The following is a 19,054-nucleotide window of genomic DNA, read 5'->3' on the forward strand; positions in this document are numbered from 1 at the left end:
TCAAAACTCAGTAAAGTGCAGTTAAAAGAAACCAAGTTTCACTCCCCTCAGCTCTTGGTGGCTGCATTGCTTCTCCCCTTGGTGCAGAGGTTCTCGGGCAGCATCTGCACATCAAAACCATAGTGGAGGTAGCGGTAGATCTCCTCTGCCTTCTGGGGGCTGACCTGGGCGCCGGTGGCGATGTCCAGCGGGGAGCTGTAAGAGACGAAGGGGAAACTGCCAGTGGGCGAGAAGTGTCCAGTGTGAAGAGCACGGCAGGGACGCCGCGAGCTGCTGGTGGTCACCTCTCCAGGTTTCTGAGGGCTGTGAGCACACCAGGCTGAGCAAGCCTAAGAGAGCTGCAGAGAAAACAGAATGCCATGAAAGGAGAAAGGAAAGGGTAGGGCAGTAGGAGGGATGGCGGAAGCAGAGCCCATGTCATTGCCCTGGTCTGCTCAGCTGGAAGAGACTGAGAAATGCATAAAGAACAGGACTGAGGTGGAGACAGGAAAGCTCCTGGGGAGCTCTGGCAGTAACAGAAAGGCTCAGAAAGGATCTCTGAGCAACTACCCCAGCAGGAGGTCCCGGGTGAGACAGAGGAGCAAAAGGAAAGTCAAGCCTCAAAGCACTTGCCGTACATCTTTGCTGTTACCTGTTGGCCATCTTCTTCACGGAGCCAAAGCAATGGCACATATTGAGAGCAGCCAGGTAGCTGAGATTAGGAATACTCAAGTAGAAGTTGAGCATTTCCCGTTTGTGACCCTCCACCTCTGTTGGCACGCGAATGGCGGCATTTTTGATTTGCTCCACCAAAGCCAGGTCTTTCAGTAAACCGGCAGTTTCCTCTTGGCAAGAGCTAAAAAGAATTCGGACCCCAGCCTGGACCAAGGCTGAGAGCACACCGTCGTAGTACTGTGTCCTCTGGAAAAATCGTGACGTTTCTCCTGCGGAGTTAAAATACAGAAAACTAAGTGCTAAATTACTGTGAAAAATCCAATATGAATCACTCGCAAAGCAAAATGGCTCAAAGACCCCCTGCTTTGAGAACTCGCAACCAAAAACAAGATGAGGGAAAACATCTCAAGGAAGGGAGGCAGGAGGGGTCATAGGAGCAGGATTTATTTGGTTATTTGAGAGGTAGAGTTTGGGAATTAACACTGAAATTGCAAATTAAATGTCATTAGGAGAGAGGATTGGGAGAAACACATGACAAGTGATGAACAGCAGGACAGACCAAATCAGAAGAGGTACGGAAGTAAGAATGCACTTGAACGCTGTCAAACAAGAAACCAGCATCACTCTGGAAACAGCGTAATGAGAAAAACCAGGCAAAAATGATGAAAATGAATGACACCCTTCAGCAGCGGGGTAAAAAGGCAGCTCAAACACAATCCACTTATCTACAGCTGCCGCTGAGACGCTACATCTTCAGTGACCAATTCTATCATTGCTTCCATATCTGAGCCATCAATAAATTAGATTTATGTCACAAAAACAAAGCTGCATCCACAACAATTTGGTTTCAGTAGTGGAGTTTTGTATCCCAGAACACCTGTGATTTAATTGGAGCTGTGAGCTCTAGTTCCATCTTCTGTGAAGCAGGTGCAAGCAAGACCTCTCTACTATTTTCTTGATGGCACTGAGAGCAGACAGCATTAGTAAAATCATTTGATTGCACAATTTGGATCTTAGGATTAAAACAAATGGCTTGTCCAAACTATAGAAATTAAAGAAATAGTCTTGAATTTTCCACAAATGTTTAGTCAAGTCAGGAGGCGTCTTTGAGACCCCTCTATTCTGTGCTTTGTGACACGAGGCAATAGCTCAAGCACAGCCTTCCCGAAGTAACTCTTTGTAGGAGTGCTCTTTTTGTCTTTTTCTACAAACTGACTTCATTCAGCCGATCACCTTTTGCCTGTTCAAGCAGCAGCCATTACGTGGTTTGGTCTCTCCAATCTGGAGGTAGACTTAACACGTGGGATGGCATGCTCAGGCCGGCTACCGTTCCCACTGGTTCTCAGCCATGAGAATTTTCCTGTACAGTTTGACAGATGCCACTCGTTAGGTTACTGCTAGAAAAAACATTTTTCTTAAGCCCGCTATTATTTTAGTGCCGAGCATAGATAAGATTGTGCTTGTTCCTTTATTCTACTATTCTCACCTTCTTTGTTGAAATCTGTCTTGAAGTTGGGGGTTTTTGCACATATATATATGGTCAGTTAATAATGTTTGAGCTAACTTGCTTTTCCCTGCCTCAGTAATTCGTAAGCAATGTATCCCTCTGGATCCAGTTGTGTATCTCTGCCTATATTAAATCGCCCTCAAAAGCAAAACAAGTTTTAATGTTCAGCTGGTGACCTCGTTAATGTAATGCTCCTACAGAGACTAAAATACAGGTTTTCAATCTCCCTTCCCCGTCCTGTATTATACACAAAGCCAGCGTGGCCAGTGCAAGCCTTGAGCAGAGACCAGTGCGTCCCCATGGTGGCCCCGCCTGGGAACACCTACCTGTTTTAATCCTGTCCTTTTCCACAATCACACATATTCTCTCAAACATGCTCCGCAGGCGCTGGATCCGCTGGGTGACTTTACTCCTGTTCGCAGGGTTCAGTAATTCTGACAGAAGTTTCCTTTCCACTGCCATGCAGTTGCTCACGATGTAATCGCTGCTGCTCAGTGAGCAAACCTGCACCTTTACTCCGTGAGCTGCCTTCAAGGAAGAAATCACCTGTGCTCCAGAGGAGATCTCACGACTGTCTACCAGAATACAGAGCGAAGGTGTTTTCTCCAGAGGGTCACGTGAAAACACAGCTGTAGCTGAAGAGGGGTTTGTGGAAGCAGAACAAGGTGGAACTGAAGTGCTCCTACAGGTGGTCTTCAAAGAACTTTCCACCTGTAGATGTTGAAAATCACAGTTTTTCTAAGAGATCACAGAAGCATAAGGCCAAAGAACAACATGCCAATAAAAAAACCCACTGTTTTCAAATACTGATGCTTAACAGATACGCTTTGTTCCATGTTTTTTTTTTAATCCAATTAATAAAATCTTTTAAAAAAAAAAAGGTATTTTTCGATATTGCAAAACATTACCACTTTCAGATTAACATTTTAATCCCCTATAAACAATCTCCCAAATTAGTTGATCTAATTATTTAGCAGCTTGAATGACAAAAGCATGCAGCCTTCATTAACGAGTTCAACAAAACCTGAATACTGTAAACAATAGAAGTCGGGCAGAAAAGTGTGAGATCAGGAATCCAACCTCAGACTATGAAGGGTCTTAATTTAGGACAGTGAACAAAATCCAGAGAACTAGTGGACACTCTCTGCTATTAGAAATAGATCCATATTCCTCCATGATTGTCAGACTCAAAGATAGTATCTAATCCCCAATTTTTATTTATTGACTGCTAACATACTCTCAAGTTATCCTGCGAGTACAAAAGCTTCCTTTACCAAAGCCAAGGGAGACGATGTAAAGCAGTACAGGCAGAACGGACCTGCTCCTTTATCTCCAGAAGCACACTCACTCTTAGAATCATAGAATCATTAAGGTTGGAAAAGACCTCTAAGATCATCGAGTCCAACCATCAACCCAACACCACCACCCACTAAACCATGACCCTACGCGCCTTCTACTCGTCTTTTAAATACCTCCAGGGATGGGGACTCAACCACTTCCCTGGGCAGCCTCTCCCAATGTTTAACCACTCTTTCAGTAAAGAAATTTTTCCTCACATCCAATCTAAACCTCCCCTGGCGCAACTTGAGGCCGTTTCCTCTCGTCCTATCGCTGCTGCTGTATTGCCGACAGCCCTCAAAACAACAGTGCAATAGGACAGGTTCCCACCGCCTGGGATTCTTTAGCAAAACGTGAGGTGAGGGGAAGGTCCTTGTTTTGCATTAACACCGACCTCAGTGGGAGCCTGGAGATCCTCTTTCCCCGAAACAGAACTAGTGACAGCTGGTGGAAAGCATGTGCTTCTGACTTGATGGTCTGGGTGAAAATCCAGCGTTTCAGATACTGAAGCTTTCAAGCCGAGAAGCATCTCACTCTTACTCTCCACAGACTGATGAACACTGATTTCCCTAGCAATTTTTCTGTGCTGCGCAGAAGAGACTGAAGGCAATGACTTGGGTAACGTAGCATTTTCCTTTTCTGCCAAGAAACAGTCTGTTTTCACAGGCTTCTCATTGCTGACACTTGTTTCTTCCCCGCTGGAATCACTAAGAACAATAATTCGGGATGGTTTCTTCTTTTGCATTGGGACGGAGTAGTTCTCTTCCATCCCAGCCTGGTTTAATTTTTTTCTGCGGCGAGTGAGGTATTGTTTTCTTCCACTAGTAAAACTCTCATTATTTAAGAGATCAAAATTAACGCACAATTCCTCCTCACTAGATTCACTTTTTTGGCAAGTTTCCTCTTCCTCCTCTCCAACGCAGAAACTGTCCTCTGCATAAGTCTGGTCTTGCTCAGGGATCTGTGGGGGGAAAAAAGCCAAACCCAGTGAGTTTTGAAACACTGTAATGGTTTTGCTCCACTCCATAAATGCACTTTGCTTATCCAGTCCCTCCTATGCGCAAGTAGTGGGGTGTCTAGGGGCTTCTCACACCTCTCAAAGCCTCCCCTGCTGAATATACTCCGCAGTTCCTGTGCTACTTCCCTGGAGGGCCCAACACCGGGGCCCCACATATTCGTGCCTGTGTCTGGAACGAGTGTACGTTCAGATTTTGGTCAGGCCCGCGATTCATCACCAGAAAGCTTTTAATGGAAGTATTAATTGTAGTATCGCAACAGAAGCGAGACTCGCTCACTAATACTACTATCAAACAGGTTGGAATTACAGGCAGGACTATCTCCTTTGCGTGTCTCTGCACAGGGGGAAGGGCTCTGAACCGCCACGCTTGCACACTCGGGACAAGTTGCGGTTTTGCATGAAGAAGGGCAGGTTCCACACCTTGTACCACGTGCATAACGAACTCTGCAGCACACACACAAGGCTTGCTGGCAGAAGAACTTTATGATGCCTTTGCAATGTGTAAAATGAAATGGAAGTTCAAGCTTTGCATTTTCAGCAACACTCTGCCTCAGCTGAAACAACAACAACAAAACTGACATGATAAGCCAAGGCTGCTTGGAAATCGAGTCCCATGCATTCTTCTTATTGGCTTGCGAAAAATCACTGAGCACAACCTGAATTTTTGAGTGTTACCAAAAAAAAAAAAAAGTGATTTATCCTTTTCATCAAATACAGATCTCATTTTCTTGTGCTGAAGGTGATATAAAAAACAGGAATACAGGATACAGAAAAAAAAAAAATGGGGAGGGGGACATAAGGAACCATCGTCAGCATCCATTTTTCCAATTCTGTTTAGCTAAAAAACACTGTACAAGTGATTTATGTCATGTGATGTTCAAAGAATTCAGAGTAAAACAGAACCCAGAAGACAGATCGCGTAGGAAACGTCTCAGCTGAGCACTGTGCAGCGTTCGCATGGAGGGGGAACGCAGCCAGGTGTGACAGAAACCAAACTAAGCCAGGAGCAGGCAGGGTAAGAAGTCAACATTTCGAAAGAAGCCCCGTTACAATAATCCAGCAATGTTTCACTGGCACTTTTATGAGTACACAGAATTAGTGCATAACGATACTGTATGTAATAGGGCAAGAGCTTGGCTAAGGATCTGCTTTGGAGAGTCATTCCTGCTCAGTAGTTACCCCACGCGGCAGGGGCACAACTAGCATCTGGGGATCACGTAAAGGGTCAGATGCCAGTAACACCGGGGACACTGGACAGCAAGAGGCACCCTGCCAGAGAGCGCTGAGGAGCAGCGACAAGCACTGTTAAAATAAATGTTACATTTCAGGAGCTAACCTTGTAATTGCTAGAGAAAAGTTGATCTCTCAGCACTGCTGCTTGTCTGGCAACAAGAGCACAGGGTAATCTGACATACAGCTGAGTAACAGGAATACGCCCAAACTGTTACACCTCTATTTGGGGGTTGCTTGTTTCACCAAACTGGGAAGTCAGTTAAGGGACTGGAAACATCACATGCTGGGTGAGAGGACTCTTCCTCAGAAGACGTCAGTCAGTATCCTCTGTGACAGTGGAAGACAGCGCAGAGGGGGAGATAAGCTTCCGACCCTGGAAGCGCCGTGCAGTCCCACGTCGATCAACAACGATCACCGCTCTTCAGTGAAAAGACTAGGGATTGGGATGCTTTCGCTTCAGACTGGTCGACAGCCTCTCTCCGGCTGAAGAACAGGGGGTGTGTGCTTCTATCAAAGCATACATGTCTGCACACTTTTCATTAAAAATCAAAATGAAGTCAAAAGTCTTTGTTAGAACTTATTATTTATCCACAATAGCCCGCAAACTACACTTCAAAGGAGGATTAGAACCTAAATATAGTCACATGCAATCAGAATTTCACAAGGACAGTAGTAATTTCGTTTCATACCTGTGAGAAAATTGCCATGTTGTTGAATTCACGATGAACCATTTTGTATCTATTGCCAAGAGCTGGACTACGCACAGATTTCAGGTAAACGCCTTTCATCTCAGAGTCTGAATTAAAACAAGAAGATAAAAGAGAATATAGTGTTATTAAGGATATAATTTTTAATTCATTATTTTTACATCATGTTTTCCACATTAAATATTCCTTTATAGTCTCCCAAAAACCTGTATTTCACAAAACAAAAATCTGAAATTCTCCAGACACCTCTGAAAATCCCAAAGCCAAGGACTAGGTCTACCCAGCTTGCTGTCATGAAAGCTGCCATGTAGAAGGCTTTCTCAGCAGGCAGAGCTCTGGATGCCCAGAGCAGGGAGAAGGGCAATGTTAACCACAGGAAACCTCGATCACTCAGTTTTCCATGTTGCAAGTCTCTCCCAAAACAGACACAACAACTGATTTCAGAGACTGTATGAGAAAGAGATGTGCATACTGAAGCCTGCACAGGATCTTACAGAGAACAACTCACAATTTCAGTGGAGAAGGAAAATCCTCAGCAACATCTGGGAATCTTAAATAGTAATAAGATGATTCCATCATGCAAATATTCCAGGGAAAGGCAAGATTCATAAGCACGGGGGTAAGCAAACCATCTTGGCCAAAAAACAGCATTACCTTCTCAGCTCTGTCAGTGTCAACACTGTAATTTTATCTTTAATATTCATATCGTTATTGGTCTCTCTGTAACAGAAAACCTGAAGGATTCAGAAATTTCTAAGTGAAGTGGAAAATTGTGTTTCTGTTCAGTCATAATGGTGTACGAGGGGGTGGTTGACTCTTAGTGAGACACAATCTCCTGCCCCCGCAATCCTCGAAGAACTGACTCCAGCCTGCCCAAAGCTATTGCACGGTAGAGACTCCAGTGAGGAACTTCCTACACAAGACACCCATGCAAATACAAATAGAGAAGGTACAAACAGATAATGGAAAGCACCTGATTTACCACAGCTGAGGAGGTTACTGCTTATTAGCTGATACATGCTGACCTATTAGCTGACCGAATGGCCATGCCTATCATACACCATTTGCTAAGCAACACCCCTTATCTTAAAACCATAAACAACTCTCCTCATTCACCATTTAACACTTGTGTGACCTCTACATCATCATTCAGGAATTGAGCAAGTGAAGAGTTCAGCTCGTTCTCTGCATCGTCGTTCTCATCAGGTGAAACACCATCTGCATCTTGCTGGGACAGCTCAGCTTCTTCATCTAAAAACTGTCTTGCTGCATTCTAAAAACGAGAAAAATCCAAACAAAATTTTAGTTAGAAGATGGCTCCCAATTAACTAATGTTACATATGAGACCTCTGATTAAATCAGTTCATGACTTCAGAACATCAGCTGCTTAGATGATCACAGATACTGGGCTTCTGGCTTTGAAAAGAGAATCCATCACAGGGATCGGTGATGTAAAGAACACAAAGTTCAGTGAAATACATGACAGCGCACAAATGTCTGTCCCACCAGCACAGAAGGGTGATGCTGGAGTCCATTTCAAAGCACTGGCCAAAAGGAACCACAGTGCGTAGCACTGTTTGCACCTAGACTAGTTAACAGTACAGGCAGAGTTTACTAACAAATTGTAGCTAAGCTACCCAAAAATATTAGGTTATTTTGTAACTTATAAATCTAGTGTTACTCATTTTATTTGCTTTCAAAAATCCGTTTTGATTTTGAAGTGCTGGATTACTCTGAACCCAAGTCCACTAGAAACTTCAGATACAGTATTCACACTGGTTTGCCCTTTCCTGTTCAGGACTTAGGATGAATTGTTTCCTGAATTCATCACGCAATGCAACTTATTATTGGGAAAATGCTTGTCTTTCAGGGAAGATGAGTGCAGTCCAGGAGACATAATACAAACTTCGGTACTAAGTTCCACCAAAAACAGACAACAAAACATTCACAAGAACATACACAGAAAAAAAACAAATGAATTCAGAAAAATGTTTTGTCAGAGATACTTTATATGAAGCTAACTTTTTCTCTTATAATTTTAGCTATAAAGTACTAAAGTAAAACATGAAAAAACCCTCAAAAAACATTATGTATGCCAATTACTCCAAAAGAATGATTTGTTTGCCTTCAAAATACTTTGAATAAAAAGCACAAAGCTGTAAATTTTAGTTTAGTACATGGAAGACTAAGGCATCTTGTGCTACAATAAGCGACATCTCTGATTTTCAAATTTTCCTAAGTCTTTTAATTATTTGCTTACACCAGTTAGTAAGGCTGAATGACAGGCATTATTAATAGTTCCATTTCTAGAACAGTTTTGATTATTCTGAAACAGACTGGACGTCACCTGTTTACAGGAAAGAACTCTCAATGTTATTGCCAATTAGTCTTAATCCTTCTTACTTGTGGAGGACTATGGAGAGGACAAACCCTGCAGCGTGAAAAGCACTGTGACACCAGAAACTAACAGCCAAGAGTCTGGTCACACCTGGGAAACAATAAGTTACCAGGTTCTTAAATTATTTATTGAATCTTTGAATTCAGTGCCAGTGGCTATTTTGGTCATCTTGGACTTCTCACAATCTTCGTTAATCTAATTGCAGATCTCTGCTGCACTTACAGGTCCATTACCTGTACTTCTGACAGAACACCGTAACTGGTGGTGGGCTGATCAGAATGGTTTTGATGTCTTGCATCTTCTGTGGATCTGGAATTCTGACGTGTTCATCACTATGAATGTTTGGGTAAGATGATACGTGAAGGCAGAGTAGAATTTCCTAAGTATACAGGTAACACACACTCTTTCCATGAGCCTTTTGGTCTCACATTAAAAAAAATAATGTTTAAATAAAATTGAAAAATGGATTTTTCATCTACCTAATTCTTTGTATTCCAGAACATAAAATACTGATACTATAGGGAAATCTCCGTAATGAAGATTATCTTTAAAACATTAAAAATATCCAACATAATGTGCCCCAGAGTCCTGATTACAGTAATTTCTGCTTAGTGGAACTACATCCATGCGTATTTAAGAGCTTTTCAACTTACTATGAGTATGTGATTCTGGCCCTGCATCCATTCCTGATGCAGTGACAGGTTAAAGTGTAAAATACTAAGTTAAGATTTAAGCTTTGAGGTCGAGGGACCATTGCTGTCTTAAGATGCTCAAAGTTGAAACCATTAGAGTAGGCGGTAAATTCATATGATCAAATATCCTAATAGTGTCAGTTCTGGACAAGCACCTGAGCTTCTTGAGTCTGACTAATCTTTGAGCGTCTTCTACTTGTAATGTAAATTGTTATTTTGCTTCAGAACATTATTACGCAGGGCCCTGCAGATTCCTCTGAAAGTCAGGCAATGGATGTGAGGGTTAAGATCACTACCCAGTGTTTCAAGCTTTCATCTCAAATGTTTGCAACAAACTTGTGTGAAATAGCTATGAGCCTCAACCCTCCTAAACAATGTCTTAGAAACAAACAACTGCCCAACTGCTTGCCTACTATAATACAGTTGTATCATGAGATCCTACAAAGGCCATGAAATAGACAGAAACTCAATTTTTTAGGCCGTAAAATACACACAAGCTCCAAAACAAGTGCCTCAATGACACAGTAAGTTTTTGTCTTAAGTATGTGAAACCAGTGCTCAACATTTCTGGCATTCTCATGTTTTTTTAAATTTAAATATAGACAAATTAGAAAATATTTTCAGTTCATTCTTGCAGTTTGAACAGAAAGTAGAATCTCACAAAGTTTCTTTCTGTCTCTTTTTTGTTTTTGTTTGGTAACATATGCTGCTCACGTTCAAAGAAGCATTCTTCTGAACTAGGCTTTGCAATGCTGCAAATGTGCACTTACATACACACACACACCAAAGCACAGCCATTATCTACATAGCAACTTCAGCGCAAACTGCTCCAAATATGACCTTCAACATATTGAGAGACATGTAACGTCACACACCTTGTATGTAAAATTGCTCTTGACCTTTTGCCGTTTCGTACTTCTCAGCTGTTTTTTGTTATAGCCTGCTGAGCTGCTATTTGTGGTCCTACTTGAGTTCTTGTGAAAATCCATGCTGTCATCACTCGACAGGTCTGACTAGAGGAACATTTCACAAACACTTCAATAAATAAGACTAAAGCAAGCAATACATTAACTACACAGTCATTCTTTAACAAACTTTTTTTTTAAGCAATACCTGATTTTTTGTGATTGATTTGCTATGGCAAAATGATGTAATAATGCTATTTAATTTTATTAAATACAAAAGGAACAGAAAAAACATTTATTTGGAAGAAAAATCAGGTCAAAAGTGACATGAACTTTTATTTTTGATTCAAAGCTTTGTGGAAGAGAAAGGTTATTTTACTGCCTTTCACAAAGGGAGAGGCTCAGCTCTCCTGCCTATAACAATAATTCACTGCCAAACAACAACTACAAAGTCATTTTTGGAGACTTTGGGAAAGAATTGAAGGAAGGAAAGCAATTACATTCTAATATACCTTAGCTCAGATTGCATAAAATATTTTTAGTAAGAATATTTGCCTACTGACTGGAGAAAGAGTAAATGTTTAAATGTATACTCCATAAATGAGTTTGCATTATTTTTCTTCTGTCTCACCAAAGCACTTACTAACCATGTTAAGTGGGTGTCGACGTTTTCTGATGGCACGAATCGGCGACTCAAAATCACTGTCATTCATAACCTATGTAAACAGAAATAAGTATAATTGCAAAGAGGATTTTTGTTTCGGTGTTTGACTTCCTTGTCATTTTGCTTCTCTTTTTTTTTTGTTCTTTTTCTAAGACTCACGTCAGGAGACTTCAAAACATTCTTTTTTTCCCTATTTTTCCTCTGGAAAACGATCTCTTCTTCACTCTCACTGCTGGTTCCTACAGAAAAAATAGTAAACAACATTCACAAGAAAATGCATTGTTCACAATACAATATTGCCATAACTGAGCAATCCAAAATCTGTCTCTCATAAAAGTACCTACAAAGGACATTACTTATCGATCTATGTGGCAAATATTGTTCTCATCTCCAGCAGAGACATACAATAAATCCTAATTCCCTGGAGAGTCTCTGCGTGGAAGTGACTACCCCAGGCAGTACAGATACAGAAAAAGGGAGGTGAAAAATGAAACCAAGAGAAGCAGCCCTTAAAAGTTGAGTAAGAGTTACACTTCTGGAAGCATTTTGTAATTCATATCCCTCTGGGTGCACTGGAACAAAACCAGAACTCACTAAAACCTCCTCTTTCCAATTCCTTTTCAAACAATTGCAGCCTTTTTTGTTTTTACAAAGGTCTGTCTTTATGAAATACAAGATACTCCTTCACATTCTGCATGACAAAGCTCCAATTCTGACAGAGACACCCTGGACTCGGTGCAGTAGGTATGCTGCCTGTTGTAACATCCTTCCTACCCCAAAGCAGGCTTGACATTAACTGCAGCTACAGCATTCTGGCTTATTTTTTCCTCTGTTTCTTTGGGAGTATGGCAGGATAGGGTGGGACGGAGAGTTGGTTCTGACTAAATCACTCAAAGGTTTGACTTTCTTTAAAGAAAAGCACAAAATTCCCAAATATTCTAAAATAACATTTAAATACCAATAACTACCATTTCAACAACACACACTGCCCGGGGAGGTTTTCAAGACCCGACCAGACAAAGCCCTTGACAATCTGATCCAGGTTCAGTATTAACCCTGCAATTCTAAGACAGCAATTTGCTTCCTTTTGTGGTTTTGTTTTTGGGGTGGGTTTTTTTGTTGTTTTTTTTTTTTTGTTTGTTTGTTTATTAAATAGATTACCATTTCTGAATTCAGCAAACTAACATATCAGTTTGAAGGCATAATGATTCCGGAAGAAAGGTGGCATTCAACAATCAATCACCTTCAGAAAATATGGTGACTATCAGACAAATTCAAAGAGAAGGAGAAAAAGATGCTTTAACCACCAAAGGGACTGCTTATGCTTTGTTTCAATGTTTAAGGACATTAACAAAACCATTCTGAAAAAACTCAATGTGCCCTATGAATGAGACCGAGTACTATTAAGCCTGAATTATTTTGAAAGTAATTCAAGGTTATTCAGAGATAAACACGACAAAGGGTGTGAATATGACCTGTAAGTGACCTACGAGTGAAGAATGATGGTCATTTATATATTGGCAATATCTGAATATTTTTTTATGCTATATTGGTCCTAAACCAGAAAAAGACAGAAGGGGAGAGAGAAGGGAGGAAATGAAAAACAGAACAGAGCCTACAGTCGATATTTTTAAGACAATCCAGGTTTGTGCTGAAGTTATAATCAGAAAAATTTAACTACAAGTCAGTTGTCATGCAACTAAACTGAAAGAAATCCATCAGTAGAGTTTCTATTCGTCGGGAACAATGATAGGAAAATAGGAAAGTATGCATTCAGGGATTGAAGTGCAACAGATCCAGATGATTACGAATCAGATTCCGAGAGGATTAAGAAAGGGCTTTAAAGGCAGCTGTAGCTCACATAATTATGTCTCACATGGTTGCATTGTTAGCACTTGTGAAGAGATATAAGAGGTTTAATTCCGAGTACTTCCTCCAATATGCACGCGTGCATGCCCGCCTCAAATGGCTGAGCTTGTATGCAGGGTTAAGATTCTGGGAAGTCTCTTCATTGAGCCAGCTTCTAGCATTATAACCATTATTCCCTTTTCCTTTCATCCTTCCCACCTAAGTCATAAAGCCAAATTGAGGATCCAAAAGATACTGGATTCTACATTATTTATTTAAACATGAAGATAGTAAACTAACTGTACCACTGAAATCCCTACCTTCATCAGGAAACACACGTGAACTACGAAGGTTGGTGTCTTCCAGGTTTTCAGTTCTTCCTAAAGGGGAACCAAGTGCACCCATGGCTGAACTCCCAAAGTTCTGCCTATGTGGGCTTGTATTTACTTTATCTGTAAGAGGCACCTCTGGAATTTCCTCCCTGGCACTAGAGAATACATTAATAGGAAATCTTTTGATAGCTTCAATATTCATAACCTTTCTACTTGTTGGGGTAGAAAGTGCAGAAGCCAAAGCTTCAGGTGATCCACTTCCCGTTCTTCTGTCTCCTGACTTCAAGAAAGGCATTGCAGTGGTAGTGTCCTCAGGCCCTTCTCTATCATTCATGCTCCTACTCTGCAATGGCAAAGGTGTGGAAATGTCTCTTCTCTCAAGACTTCTGCAATCCCGTTTTGGCGATGTTTCAAGTCTGGAGCTATTCAGTAATTTTTTTTTATCTTCAGTGGATTTAACATCTGCATGACTCTCTGAGGCACCATTTAATTTTCTGGTATTATTAGTATTTATAGCTTCTTCAAAGATTTTGTTCTCACACTCTTCAATGGAAAATCCTAGATCAAAGTTAACAGAAAACAGTTCTTGAGAACAGTCATAAAGTTCATCATTATCCAGAAACTGCTCGGTCACACTAATATCACCTGACATTTCCGTGGTTGTGGTTTTACCGCTTATTGGCTGCTCCTTGCAGGTTTTGTTCACGCAGCACACCTCTGAAGGAAACCCCTCAGAGCCTCGCTCTGCAACTGGCCTAACGACACTCTCACCTGAATCTGACTTGACTAAGCGCTTATTGTTCATAGAAAAACTTCCATTATTTGTGTCACAAATATGCTCATCTTCAAATAAACGTATACTCTTCTTTTCATCAATAATCACATTTTTCTTGTTAATTTCAAGATCTTCTTTATCTTTTTGAACAAAATTCTTATTTAAAGGGTTATTTGTCAGAGTGCGATTTACTGTTGGAGTTTTCTTTTGAATTTCAGTGAATTCTTCATTGTCAAACAGACTATCAAAGCTGTTATTCCAGTGAAGTTCCTCTTCGGCTTTAGTAACAGCAGTCTCAGAAGATGATACAGTTTTTGTAAAACAGGTACTTACAGAAGCACACAATTCACTGGTGACTTTCACTTCAGGATTTTCAAAGAGCAGCAGTGAACAATCAACTTCTGAGGACGCAGGAAAGACTTTGTCCCGCAGTCTCTCTGAATAACTATCAGAAACAACTTTTTGAAAAGGACATACTATTTCTTCATTTCTCAGCATGTTTTCAAAATCATAAAGTTTATTCAAAGAGGGGGGAGATTGTGATAAAAGCCTTTTCACGTGGGAAGATATTTGTTTTGACCAAGAAGGCTCCTCAGATGATCTCACAAGTGCAAATGAATCCACGTATGATTCAGGAAGATAAAATAAGTCAGAGGACACAGGTGATTTCTCAACCGTGAAGCTACTATAACCCGAATCTGCGTGGTTCATCCCCAGTGACCTACAGGCTTTATCTACAGTTTTGTATTCCTTTATTGCTGCTCCTTCATGAATTACAGTACTTTCGCTGTTGTCACATAGGTCAATAAATTCATTTAAGTCAAATGTCACCTCTAGTTCCTCATCCTTTTGACTGCCCTGGTCAGTATTTTCAACCAGAGCAAGCCTTCTTGCTGAGTAAGAAGCCAAAGTATTAACATCTGCAGGCAATGCAGGCACTTCCAAATTTAATCCAGAAGTTCTTTTGGGAGTCTTTGTTTTTGTTATTTTAAATGTGGAAAAGAATTCACTCCCATTATCATTTGTATCAGGTAAAAGTGGTTTTACTTTTGATCTGTGTGCCATGTCTTTTCTAGATGAGCGTGCTTTCTGATCAAATGTGGGGTTGGTCATGGAAAGATGACTTTTATTCCTTTGAACATTAACGTCTTCAATACGTAAGTGAGGCTGAATCTCCAGCTCATAGCTGCAATCTCCCTGGTGACAAAGAGAGTGTAATATTTACTATAAATACATACAGGCTTACAAGGACCTGTCATAAGGATATTTAAAACAAGTGACAAAGGTTTTCATACTCCTAAAGGTTATTAGAAAGGGAAAAAAACCCCAAAAACAAAAGGAAACTGCTTTGCATTTAAGGTCAGAACTTTCAAACAAAAAGTTTGCTGGCAGCTTAACTGCAAATTCATGCTTGGGTAGTCAAACCTGAATGTTTTAGAAAGGCCAAAAAATACCATGCACAAATAAAGATGGCATTTAACAGAGCACCAATGCACAGTATTCCGCACTGAGCATCTGTGTCGTGCAGTGCCTTCACTTTGCTAATAAAATGTGCAAGGTGTTATGTCCTCAGACAGGCTAATGCTTACAGGCTGTACTTCTGGGAGGACTAGCAATTTGAGAAAGGTGCTGTGAGCAGAAGAAACCCTTATTCAAGCACCAGTGAGCCTGGAGTTCTCTGTTCTCTTTTTACTATCATTTGTAATTTGGCTATTGCCATTGATGACACATTAAGAACTTCTCGCTTACATACTCTGAACTTCCCCCACACACCCCCCACAGATGCTTATTAATCTTCTGTTCAAAAAGGCACTGACCTAGGCAACCAGTTCTTTTAAAAATACACTTGAAAAAAGCACAATAGACTTTGACATCACTCCCAGTTAGGTATTCATACAAGGACTGCCTGGACTGAAGAGCTGTTTATTTATTGTCCTTCTCACTCTCTCTTTTAAATTAAGATTTCAAAATTAAGGCATGCAATCTCCAAAAGGCTCAGTAAGGGTCAAATGAGGCTCTGAAAGCAATGGCTTGAAACACTCCTTCAAAGTTCAAACCTGTTTCACTAATAAAAAAAATAAAAATTAGGATGTAAAATCTAAACAGAAGGTACAATTATTTTTTGGAAGTTCTGTTAGATGAATCCCTAGACTCATTAATCCCTGAAATTAAACAAGGTACCTTTGTAGAATAGTGGGTGATAAAACTGACTTTTACAGTAAGAAGTTACCTGCTTCCTATACAAGTAACATTCTCCAAAAGTCTTATCATATATAAGTAGGAAAAAAATAAGGTCCTCATAATCATAACCTCCTGAACCCTCCTTACTGTCCTACGAGAATATTATTAGAGCAGTCCTACTTCAGCTTGTGCTAGCCATGCTGATATTCAGTACTCAAACTCCAACAACATCTGTATCTTCCAGTAGCATCCCATCCTTCTCTAGCTCTTCACAAGCTAGACCATTTGCTCCCTATCATATGTACCCAAGCAACGCGCAGGCTCTTCTCCCATGGGCATAACCCCTGGTCTTCATTCACAGAGAACGTGACTTCTCATTTCTTCAATGCCTGGTCTCTGTGTAATTGAGTTGCTAAGAAAGTTTCCAGAGCTGTTCTAACCAATGGCACTGTGACACCAACATCTTGACAAAACTGGGACCCCTGGGACCACTGAGGCGTCTCTTCCAAAAGAGATTGTGAAGAAATTAAACAGTCAGAGTTTCCACAGATGGTATTACCTGGAGCTGCTGTTAAACAACCTTTTACTGCTAGACTCCTTACAGGAGCCAGAGGAGTCAGTCATGGAAAACAAGGTTTGAAAAATACTCTGGAAAGTCATTCTACCCCATTACACAAGGCAGAAATAATAATACCTAAAATTTCTGCTGCCTGGCTTGTCTAAATGTATTCCTGAAAACAGGATTCAAAGCCGTCTTCCACACATTTGAAGACTGATCACATCCTAACACAGTTTTGGATCCTCTCTGGTTGCAGTAGATAAAGCATACTATCCAGTATTAACAGTATTCTTTCACTCTCAGTAATAATAATAAAAATATTTTTTTTAAAAAAATCAATATTTAGATTTTTATCACTAACTTCATACACATGCCACAGAAAGGATCATATGCAGAATAAATAAGGAAGAGTCTGTGTACAGGCTGTTTGGGGATCAGGGGCACAGCTGGGTACAAATCCTGTTTACAGCAATGACACCTGTGTCTCAGCAACAACGTGTGCGATTTCCATACAGTCAGTAGAGTGGTAGAATAGGGGGAGGAAGTTCGATTGCTAGAGATTCATCTCTAAAGGGCTGTGAAACACATTTGTCACTACAGAAGATGTTACTCAACTGCTACACGCTTATTGCCTAGGCTTAGACTATCCATTTATAAACATATCCAAAGAAACTAAAGTTAGGATATTTTAAAAAGAGATCTCCAAGGAGATCCCCAGACTATACAGGCTGACTTATAAGAAGTCTTAATACCAAAATAGTGAAGAAAACAATTACTATGAAAGGGTTAAAGGATGATTTTGATATGTGTAGGGTCTAAATAATTAGTTTCCCACAAGCTAAGTCAAAACACAGAATCGAGACATGGAAGCCTTTGTATGAAATCAAAGAGCAGTAACAAACAACAACCAACACAATCTGGTCCAACTAACTTCACAAACACCATCTAAGGAGATTACACATTTGGTTGACAAGGTAATGGTGTTGATAATGTTAAGTTTAGATTTATGTAAGTAAGGACTGAATGTCACATAATATTTCAACTAAAGTATCCAAGCATTATAAGAACACAACGTATATTAAATGGATTAAAGATTGATTAGCTGCCAAACCACTAAACCTTACTGAAACAGAAGTAGGTGATGCTCTTGCCCACCCAATACACTTCTAAGAGGCGCAGCGCAGATCATTCTTGGCCCTATATTGTTCTGCATTTTTTTTATGTAATCCAAAGTAAAGCGACCCAAAACTAATCAAACCTGTAGGAAAAGATGAGGGTTGTGAGTAGGTAAAAGGATAATTCAAATCACAACTGGACCAGAGGTAGAGCGGGAAAGAGCACATCATTTATGTTTTCATATGGCCAAACACGACACTGTATGTTTAGGACGGTAAGAGGTAACAGAACCATATCATGTCATCCAGAGGACCTCAAGAAACTCAAGAATGAAGTTCCTGAATTGGTAATGGTGATATATAATCTCTCACGTACATACCTCAGGAACTAGATGTTGGCAAATGTGATGCCATTTTTTAATGGTCAGGGAGGAAGCTAGTAGGTTGCTAATCTTATATCCATACTGAATAAATTAGTGGAAGCTGTAACAGATAATATAATGACCGGATGAGTCTTCTTCAGAAGTGTCAATATTGCTTTTGAAAACAAAAAATCAGACCTTACAAACCCATTAGATTTCTTTGAAGAGACCAACAAGCAAAAACATTGAGATGCTCTCATGCATACCATCTTCCCAGCTTTCTGAAAGGCTTTCAAAAAGTCCCTGCCAAAATCTTGAAAGAAACTTAAACAGAGAGAGCAAAACAGAGAAATTTCTTGCATGGATAAGTAATTGGGTACAACACAGAAAGCAGGAGGACTGAGGAGCTGTAACACTGAAGAACTTCACTAGGCCACTGCATATACCCCGATTATGTTCTAAGGGGGGGGGGGGGGGGGGAAAAAAATCTAGCAGAACTGCTGTGTGCCAGGACAACAGTCCAGAAGACAAATTTAGCATCTAGGACAAACTTCAATAACCTAATTTCAGCCTTACGTGGAGTTATATAACTGTTCTAGTTCATAGAATCACAGAATGATTTGGGTTGGAAAGGACCTTCAAGATCATCTAGTCCAACCCCCCCTGCCATGGTGGGACACCTTCCACTAGACCCGGTTGCTCAAAGCCCCATCCAACCTGGCCTTGAACGCTTCCAGGAATGGGGCATCCACAGCTTCTCTGGGCA

The 19,054-nt window shown here is 40.6% G+C and overlaps 1 protein-coding gene across 1 annotated transcript in view; it reads right to left on the bottom strand.

Moving 5' to 3' along the window:
- Positions 1-47: 47 nt before the first annotated feature.
- FANCM (Fanconi anemia complementation group M) overlaps positions 48-19,054 on the bottom strand; it is a gene marked incomplete at its 5' end in the record, with an annotated part of 78,661 nt that continues 59,654 nt past the window's right edge. Inside the window, 10 exons of the mRNA XM_019474785.1 lie at positions 48-195; positions 632-923; positions 2,488-2,899; positions 3,894-4,460; positions 6,440-6,546; positions 7,574-7,730; positions 10,423-10,560; positions 11,100-11,168; positions 11,276-11,355; positions 13,285-15,268. Coding sequence (XP_019330330.1) covers positions 48-195; positions 632-923; positions 2,488-2,899; positions 3,894-4,460; positions 6,440-6,546; positions 7,574-7,730; positions 10,423-10,560; positions 11,100-11,168; positions 11,276-11,355; positions 13,285-15,268 — 3,954 coding nt within the window. The remainder of the gene's footprint in view (positions 196-631; positions 924-2,487; positions 2,900-3,893; positions 4,461-6,439; positions 6,547-7,573; positions 7,731-10,422; positions 10,561-11,099; positions 11,169-11,275; positions 11,356-13,284; positions 15,269-19,054) is intronic.

This window comes from Aptenodytes forsteri, unplaced genomic scaffold (assembly GCF_000699145.1).
Source record: "Aptenodytes forsteri isolate BGI_AS27 unplaced genomic scaffold, ASM69914v1 Scaffold76, whole genome shotgun sequence".
NCBI lineage: Eukaryota > Metazoa > Chordata > Aves > Sphenisciformes > Spheniscidae > Aptenodytes > Aptenodytes forsteri.